Raw genomic sequence first — 10,166 nt, 5'->3', positions numbered from 1 at the left:
TGAAGGAAGACATGCAGAGGGTAGGTGTAAAACAGAAGAAGATGGTATAGAATGAGATGTGGGGACTATTAAAGGGAGCAGCTGAAAGAAGTGGTTGCAGATAACATATGACTCTGGCTCTTCCTGTAGAGTGCTATTGTGTCTCTACACAGACTCCAGGGATGGGCACGGTTCTGGTCCTCTTCCTGTCCACAGCCCACTTAGTCTTTGCCAGGGTAACCTGCAGATGCTTCTGTTTGTATCATGTAACAGAGCAGACTGCAGCAGTCCTGCAGAAAGGTGAAATTTGGATATTGTGGTCAGTTTTTCTGTACCCTTAAATTGTGTAGTGAAAGTAGACAGTAAAGGAGAAAATCGAATCACAAAGAAAAAAAAAATTGCAGAGAAACTTATTTTTCATTGTGAATAAATGAAGATTCTCTCACATTCAAAAGGAAAAAATAACTCTTTGTGCAGGAGCTCCTTTGCTTCTTTCAGGCACAGCGTTTGCTGTAAAGTGTAGGGAAGGTGACTGTGTGAGCGTGCAGTGGTGGTCCAGCCTGAGGTGTGACACATTGTTGCACAGCCTTATGCAACACTGACATCTTTTGGTGCTGGTGGGGCTGACTGTCAGTGCAGCCTGTGCGCCAGCCACACTCCCCTAAATAAACACACAGTTTGCCTGTTTGTTGACAAGATTGCAGGTAAGTGGAAGTGTCGCTCAGCCAAATATGCAGGAAATACGACCGTGTTCTGGGCGTAGTGCGGGTGTTAATTTTCACTGGTTCCTAAACACTGGATCCATAGTTCATAGAGGACAGAGGTACAGGAATATCAGGAGTGGAAGGTCTAACAGTATATCAGAGCTCACAACCTTTCTTCAACAGAATGATGACTTGAAATATATTTTGAAGCTAAGGCTTCTATATTGTTACTTAAGTAGAGTCATGGATGCAGAACTTACAGTAATAATTGTTCTTTCATAAACCGTATAAAATTCAAATATGTATGCACTTCAAATAAATCTTTAAAAATGTTTAAAAATCCATGTGAATGAAAATATAAATGGTATAAAAGTGTAAAAAAGGCTAAATACACAGAGACACATAAGCAAAGAAGACGTCATACAAATCAGGAGTCAAAGAGAAAACCTCTCTCTCTCTCTCTGGTAGACATGCGACAGCCCTGACCTTTATTATTATTATTATTATTATTATCATTATTATTATTATTATTAGCACTTTATACAAATTGTCTTGTTTACCCGTTCATACAAGCCATCAAAGAACAACTCGGAGTCAGTATCTTGCACAGGGATATTTGACATGCAGACTGGAGCAGCCAGGGATCAAACAAACAGGTTGCTGTCAGTATTTTTCTTTCCTAGTTTTAAGTTTGAGTTCACTGGAATGAATGAGAATAAAAGGCTAAAACGATACTGCAGTGTTGCAAAACTATAATCACATTATGGGGCAGCGCTTTTACACTTTGACTTTGTTGGATCTGTTAAGCTTAACATTTAATAATACATAATAAATAGCACATATGTCATCATAACAGAAAAACAAACTTTAAAACAAACAAACAGAAAATATAAAATGAAAAGAAAAATTAGAATGACTTAAAAATAAAAGAACTCCAGTGGTCCTGTTCAGACACGTTTCTGGCTAAATCATGCTCATGGCCTTTCTTTATGAGGCAACACATGTACACTCAGCATTTTGGCCAAAAAACATGAACAATCTACAGCCAACACTCAACTTTACTGCGAACAACAAAGACGCACAACGAGAACTCAGCTTCCGGGCCAAAGTCAAACGTGACCGGTCGCAGCTTTTACTTTGAAAGCCGTTAGAGGAAGTGGCATCCTCGGCGGGCCTCTGAGTGCGGCTGCTGCGCGGAGTTGAGGTGGAAGTTTGTGTTTAGTTAGTCTCCGGAGCTGAGAGCGATGAGCGGGCACACGGTCCCTGCAGACTTCTCAGAACACATGCTGGACCTGGACGAGGACGAGGACCTGGAGGTTTTCACCAAGGTAACTCCCGCAGCCGCGGGACTGCGCTTCCAGCCGCTGCTCAAGTTTACTCTTTCCGAAGATTCACCGCCCACACTCACACATACACTCGTCGGGTCGAGGGGCAGCTCTTCGGCGCGTGTTTGCGCAGGCGCAAGAGGTGAAGAGCTCGAGCTTGAAACATAAAGGATGAAAGGTGGGGCTGCTGAAAGTTTTCGCTGTCATGTTGTCATCAGGTTAAAGAGTAGGAGAGCTGTGGAGCCGGCTTTACGCGACTGAAGAAAACTTTTGTGATACTTCTCTCAAAATGTCGAGTTAAGATCTCAGACTTGATAGATAATAACTCAAAACCGAGAAACTATCTTGAAGTTTCGATTTAGAAGTCGAAGCTTTCAGCTTGGCTCTGTGTGTGTGGAAGCCTGTGAGTTCACTTCATTCATGCGTGCACACTTCCGGGCTCAGTCATGTGACATCACTGTAAAAGTGTGTGATCGTCCACGCCGACACATAAAGTGCGCTCACTGTTAAAAATTCACTCGCATGATTGGAGGAAATCTCAGGTCCACGGAAGCAGCAGGTTCCATCTTCACTTACAGTCTATGTACACTCAGCAGTCACGTGATCGGAACCTCCCAGGTGTGTGTTTTCTGACGATCAGCTGAGTTTTGAAGATTTAGTGCTGCTGTGTGATGACTGCAATGTTATTCTCACAGCCACGAGAGCCTGAGTGGCAAGTCTGAAAGAAGTTCTATAACAACTCTTAGTTATTGTGTTTGCAGCTCTCTGTAGATTTCATTTCAAATAAGAGTGAAGCAAGATGTGTGTGGTGGTCTGTGCTCAGGTGGTCTGTGCTCAGGTAAACAGGGCTGTGTTCTAGTTGTGATGAAATCCATAGTAATAGTAGAACCCACTCCAGCTGTAACAGTGATAGTGCTGTGCACTCCAACCTCGATTCGTTGTACTAACCAGGTTCCAAAACAGTGAGACACTGTGCAATCTGTAAATAAAAACCACATTTGAACATCTCATACGTCCACATTTTATTCACAAGAAAACATAACAGATGTTTAAACTGGGAAATTTTTTCTCAGGGCCAGGGGCAGATCTAGAGGGTGTTTTGCATATGACAGTGTTGTTTATTGAAATAAGATTGCAATAACACTTTGAGCCTAGCTACAGTTAACACTGAATATATTGCATAGTGTTACCCCCCTCCATCATTAACAAATGGTTCAGCCCACAGCGCAGACCGGCTTTATTACTTGTTGTCAGTAGCAACCCATGCCTATGATTGTGCCAGAGCACATTTTGAATGAACACCATGGACATTTCAGATTTCACACAGGTGGTTGGTTGTTACACTCTGAAAAAAAACCTATAACTACTTATAGGAATTTATGTTTTTTGTGTGATTTTAGATCAGTTGTGTTACTACAGCATGTCAATGAAAGAAGTGTAAATTCGACACGTGAGGTTGAGCTGAAGCGAATGAGACCAAACAAGGCAAAAAAGATAAAATAATAATAATAGTAATGGATTGGATTTATATAGCGCTTTTCAAGGCACCCAAAGCGCTTTACAAAAATGAAACAATTTAAAGATGAAATACAAAATCAAAATTTAGAAAATCAAAACTGGCCGGTTATATTTTGGACCTCAGAGAGTGAACCCAACAAATCATGAAAATTTAGGCTTCATTTTTGTTGACGGTGCAGATCTCTGACACTTTGTGTAAATTAAGCAACAATTTGATTGTTGTTGTTGTGGTTGTTGTCCCGTTTGGATCTTTAGCCATCAGAATTGTTGTCTTAAGGCCAAGAAAGACGCCAAGCAGATTTATTTTACCAAGTGGATCATCATGGCCTTGCCATATTGGTCCATTTGATTGACCTTTATTATAATTATGTATTTATTTTATTTTCGGTTGCTATAAATGGGACAAACAATTTGATTATTTCTAACAAACAAAGTGTGAACTTCCGCCCCATGTTGTGTAGCTTTCTGGATTTTATACTTATTGGGCTACATATTTATTTATTATACAGGCTGTACAGTACATAGCATCAAAATACACATTTAATGCAACTGAAATGTTTAATTATGTGGGCTACAGAGAATAATTAAGTTATTGACTGTATTTATATGTAACGTGTATGAGCGACATGTATATATGTACACGTTACATATAAATGCTGTAAGTATACTTACGGCATTTAAATCATTTTAACCATATGTAACACCTGCGTATGTGTTTGTTTGTTTTAAAAAGGCTTTGATTTGCCACCCCATCTGATCTTCATGCCACCCTAAGAAAATTTCTTTACATCCAGCCCTGTCAGGGCCATGTTTCCTACTGTGCACTAGGCAGTCCTGGCTGGTTTCATGATGCTCTGGATCAGGGCTGTCCAAACTTTTTGCAAAGAGGGCCAAATTTTATAAAGTGAAGATGCCCAGGGGCCAATGGTTCCGTAACAAAGTTGTATGAAAATATAATGAAGAACAATTTTAATGGTCACAATTACCTTTATTTTTAAAATGGAACTGTACCTAAATAAAAGCCACTCAGGCAAGCAGGAACAACTCTAAAGACACAATTGTGCCTTTCATTTATATATGGAGAGTCAGATAACATTGAACAAACTGTGAAGAATACCCTACATTTCCATGAGTTTGCAATATCTTTGCCTCATGAACATTTTAAACAGGAGTTATAAGTAATGAAAAGTGGTCTGTTATCAATAAAGTTAAACAAAAAGTGAATTTTGCCCTTCACTTTTACAAGATCTTTCAGGAAGCCAAAGTTTTTCACATCTACAGGAAGATTACATAACTGGGAAGTTCACTTGCACAAGAAATACACATATTTACACATATGTAAATATACACAATATGTACACAACACACACAACTATGAGTTAAGAGCATAACATCAACAGTTAAAGCCAAATCTTAAATGTTTAATAAAATGAGCCATCATTTGATTCAGCTGTGCTAAACCCGAAAGAGAACTAAAACATGCAGGGTAGCAGCTCTCCAGTAATTTGGACATCCCTGCACTACTGAGAGGGGTGATACTGAGATCGAGATTTTAGTAAAGCGATCAGGTCTGGTTTGAGGGCAGTGGTTGAGATGCGTAAAATATCGTGGGAGACACTCATCCTTGATCTCACAGGGTTCTTCTTTAAGTTCATGAGAGAGAATTTTGCTCACACAAATATGTGAAACGCGATAGCTGTTGCGTAACTCTTCATTTGGGCATTAATGTCCTCTGGGAAACTGTCAGTAACCTCTTTCAAAGCTGGGAAGTGTGCGGTACAGGGCTCTGTTAGGGACAAGTGTCTTTGGAAAAGTTGCCGTTTGCTTCCAAAGGCCTTGATGTGAGCGTATAGTTGGCTCCCCACTGCGTCGTTTCCTTGAAGATTAACATTCAGCGCATTCCGATGCTTCGTGATGTCGACCAAAAAGCCAGATTTGCCAGCCATACAGTATCAGACAGTTCTTCCACTGGTTGTCCCTTCTCATCCAAAAACTGTCTGATTCTGTCTGAGAGAGAAAAATCGCTGTAGTGCAGACCACCTCACATCGTTGTGATAAATTATGTCACTGTATTCAGCCTGGATGTCATGCAGAATCTGCTGAAACTGTCGGTGGTACGGAGCTTTAGAGCGAATACAGTTGATTGTCTTTGCTACTGGTTTCATAACATCATCAAATTTGAGATGTTTGGCACAGAGAGCCTGCTGATGAATGATACAGTGAAGTTTAACAGCGTTACCTGCTTCTTTGCTGACTTTATTGCAGATCCGCCACAGCAGGTGCACCATCAGTAATGATGCCTTTACTCCATGGTAGCGTCACATCATCAACAGCTTCACAAACAGAAGCCAATCCTCTGGTTTGACCCTTAAGGCTTTTGAGATCCAGCGGCTCCTCTGTCACGTTCATCTTGTCGTCGACTCCTCGTAAAAGAATCAGCAGTTGCGCGGTGTCAGATGCATCGGTGCTTTCATCGCAGTCTAATGAGTAATAATCAAAATCCACTCCTCTGTCCCCCAGCTGCCTGTCGAAGTCTGACGATATATCCTCAACTCTGCGTGCCACAGTGTTGCGTGCCAAGCAAACATTCAGAAATTCTTGCTTCCTCTCGGAGCAAATGTTCTCCACCATTTTCATGACACAGTCTTTGAGAGATGTACCTTCAGTGAAAGGTTTGCCATGTTTAGCTATTAACACTTCGTAGCTGGCTTTCCTGATATCTTCATGTGTCCCACAGGCCCGCGTGATTAATCGCTGTTGCGAAGCCAGAGCAGCTTGGAGCTGCTTCAGCTTTTCAGCGCGCTCACTCCCTGTTAGCTTGTTATATGTTGCAGCAAGTTTAGTCTCGTAGTGTCTCCTAATGTTGAAATCCTTAAACAAGGCAACAGTCTCTTTACAAATCAGACAAACACAACTGCCTCGAGTTTCAGTAAAAAAATGCTGCTATTCCCACCGCTCCTGAAAGCGGCGGCCCTCACTGTCAACCTCTTTTTTTTTTTTGTACTGTCGCCATGGCAGAAATGAGCAGAGAAGGGCGGGCTCACAGCACAGGTGCAGGTAGCTGAAAAATGTGCTGCCACCATGTGGTGAAAAAAGGAATTGCATTTTTAAAGTCATGATTTATTTATTCGGACTAAGGAAGTGAGCCATAAATAATACATAATTAGACTGAAGCTGCGGGTCACGTGAAATCTGACTGTGGGCCAGACTTTGGGCATGCCTGCTCTAGATGTTCTCAGCTGGTGAAACTGGACTCTTACTATGAAGTAAGTGAATGGTCAAGTGTTCCAGGTCCTGGACGAAAGCTGCATTGTCTCATGTACATGTGAGGTTCAGCTAACAGACAAACTCTCCTTTGCAGTACCCCAGCATAGCCTTAAGGGTGAACCAGTGAATCGTCCCACTCATCCCCAGACAGTTTCATTTAAATAGCGCCAAATCACAACAACAGTTGTGTCAAGGTGCTTTATATTGAAAGGTAAAGACTAGTGATGGGAATGGCAATAATTCCATTATTGATATTATTTATCGATTTGATATTTTGTCAATTCTCACTGGGATCTCACTAGGTCTGCTTTAACAGTTACCACCATCAGTAAGCAACATATCAAAGACATGTGAACAAATTAACTGCATGTTTTTGGTCAAATGTTTGTCCATTTTGGATGTGTTTCCTCTCTTCATTGTGATCAGTGTCATTATTCAAAAAAGTAATGAACAATTTTATTAAAAGTAATGCAGTACCTTACTTAATTACTCCAAAGAGAAAATTATTCATTATACTCCTCATAACACAACCTGAAAAACAGTGTCTCATAATTGCCATTTAAATCTAAACGTACAGTCCCACACACCAAAACAAATCCCTGTCCTGATGAGGATCTTTCTCAGTGTTTAGGTCTGAGCACAAAGCCAGCAGCACAGTACAAAGATGAAAACCAGCAGAAAGACGCTTCGACGCCACAGTGATTCCACACATGAACAGGTAGAAATGAAGGCTGCTTCGTGACATCTGTTACCCGATGAGGTGGAGTGACGGCACACTTGACCGCGGTCCTATGCTGGCATTTACTCAGCTTTAGCGTCACTCTGGATTTTTGGCTAGCTTTAGCGTTAGCATGCTGTCTGTGCAGGTGTTTGCAAAGAGCCGAAGTTATGTTAGCAGTATAATAGTTTCTGTCCGTCATGCGGTTTACACTTTACCATTACATTCTTGACCTTCTGTGCAATAAAAGTAATGTCCACGCTGTAAACTGCCCTGCAAGAGCCGATATGCGCGGTCGATAGACAAGCAGACTGACGATGACTACTCAAATTCTCGATTACTACAATGATACAACTAAGGAGGTCCCAAAATATTCCTTCCACCCCCGAATATATCCCCAGTTGAGGTCAGCAGCACCTTCACCCCCACTTTACACCCTCTGAGTAAAGAACTGCCTTCCACTCCTGAGTCACGTGACAGTTTGCCAGCCCCTATGAAAGGAACTAAATTATGTCTAAACCAGTTTACCCGAGCTGGGATAGGGTTACTAGGGCCCCAACCTGGAGCAATGCCTGGGGAGGGAGCTCCAAGGAGAGTGTCTGGTGGCCGCAGCTTGAAGAGACAACATGGGCCCGCCTTCTATAGACCCACCACAGGAGGCACTGTAAGGTCGGCTGCAGTGTTGTGTCGGACTGCAGTCGGGGAGGAGGCCCTAGCAGTCAGATTCCTATCGGGACATGGAATGTCACTTCTTTGGTGGGAAAGGAGCGTGAGCTAGTGCGTGAAGTTGAGAGATACTAGCTAGATATCGTTAGGCTCACCTCAGTGTAATCCTGGCGACTAATTTGTTAGCCGATTAACTGTGGAAAAGAAATTAGACTAATTATCAGTCTGAAATGAAGAAACACTCAGAGATTAAGTTAAATTCAAGAACTGTTTAATGGAAAACGTCGAAAACTAATACGAAAGGTGTTTAAAAGGCATTATTATGATGCTTGGCTGAATATGACAGAATATGACAACCGCTTCAATAAAAGCTGAAGTAACAAAACAATAAATCATCTAGCAATTTTCTCTGGCTTATCTGAATGACTGGTAAGTCTGGTACTGAATAGTGACAGCAAAGATTAGTCGGCTAGTTGAGTAGTCATGTACATCCCTTTGGGTCGGGGGACAGGTCCTGACTATCAGTTGCAGTCTTCTTGGAGTCACTGAGTGGGGTGATGGAGGGTGCTCTGCCTGGTGACTCCATCGTCCTACTAGGGGACACCTTGGCAAGGGCGGTGTGACCTGGAGCCTAATGATGTCTCCACAACTCCAGTTTCATGTAGAGTCCACTCTGGTGTACAGAGGTAAAATGACACAAAATGTGTCATTGTCCAAAAACCTATGGACTTACCTGTGTGTTGCTTCAGTTATTTCACATGGGCGTTACCCATGCAGGTATTCGTGTTGGATGCTGCAGAAAGAAAGAACAGCAGTTTGCACAGGCTCACCTATAAGAACCTTTGAGATCTTTGATCCCCAAAGGCGGCTCCTGTCTTCTTGACTCTACACGAGCGAAACTGTGATTGTGAGCTTATAGGAGAGATGACAGCATGCCGTAGAGCAAAAAGGTGCAAAAGAGCCTAGTCCTGAACATAAACACGAGTCGACATACACACTGATATGAAAAGCGGTTTAATGGAGGGATTTCAGTCAGGACGAGCTGCGTGCATGAAAGAAATGAAGCTACCAACAGTCCTGTTACTATGACAACTGTTGCTGTCACAGTCCAGTGCTGCTGATGAGGATCTGAGCGTGTGCAGATGCGTCCTGCATGTGGCTCAGGTATTTTTACACATTTAACACACTGCACAGCTGTACGGTCCCTGCAGCCGAGCACACATCTATGCTTCCACATCATGTTACCATAACAACCAGTTCACTCACAAAGACATACAGGGAAGTAGTTGTGAATAGATGTTAGCCGAGGGCAGAAGCATCGCTGCTGCTGTTTCTGCTTTCTGCAGATGGAGATAATGTAGAACTATCAACCATCCAGAGACCAGAGCCATGCCACGTTTGTCACCACACACCATCACAGGAGCCCGACGCTGACCTCAGACTGCTGTTAGAGGAAACACACCTGTAGGCAAAGCGTGTACGCTTCACTACTATTTGCATAAAGTGGATCATTTGAATGCAGAAGCAATAATATCCATGGTGAAAGGGCGGAGCTTACAGATGACATGGTCTGTTGTGAGGTGACAGTTTGATGGAAGTGTGTAGATGCTGTTGATGTTGTTGCACTGTGTGGCTGAATTTGAAACCGGGAGCTGCAAAGCTCACTTCGTGATGTGAATATGAGTTTGTTGTTTGGACACCAGCTTCTCTGGTCTGGTGTCTGAACTGTGCGTGTGGAGCTGTAAAGGTAGCCAAACATGGAACGATGGCTTCTGCCTCCACACTGATGTCGGCATGTTTCAGGGGCCAGCTGTAGTACCAAGGACGTGTCTGTCTACTACACCCAGCTTTATTGTCATTCAACTACTGGACAAGATATGAATGAAACACACTTTTTAGTCTCATTATATGCACTATGCTACTAAACATAACATTGAGTCCCCTGTCTTACCCTCTAAATAAGGCTGCCACAAACGATTATTTTGATAG

General features: G+C 42.4%; 1 protein-coding gene across 1 annotated transcript in view; it reads left to right on the top strand.

Annotated features, from left to right (window-relative positions):
• The first annotated feature begins 1,810 nt into the window (after window positions 1-1,810).
• The window catches only part of snx7 (sorting nexin 7), a 34,154-nt gene continuing 25,798 nt past the window's right edge, over window positions 1,811-10,166 (top strand). Inside the window, exon 1 of the mRNA XM_080865908.1 lies at window positions 1,811-2,011. Within this exon, the coding sequence (XP_080722034.1) occupies window positions 1,928-2,011 (84 nt within the window). The 5' untranslated portion in view covers window positions 1,811-1,927. The remainder of the gene's footprint in view (window positions 2,012-10,166) is intronic.

Source organism: Rhamphochromis sp. 'chilingali', assembly GCF_963969265.1.
Source record: "Rhamphochromis sp. 'chilingali' genome assembly, chromosome: 18".
Classification (NCBI taxonomy): domain Eukaryota; kingdom Metazoa; phylum Chordata; class Actinopteri; order Cichliformes; family Cichlidae; genus Rhamphochromis; species Rhamphochromis sp. 'chilingali'.
This window is presented reverse-complemented; position numbering and strand designations above follow the sequence as displayed.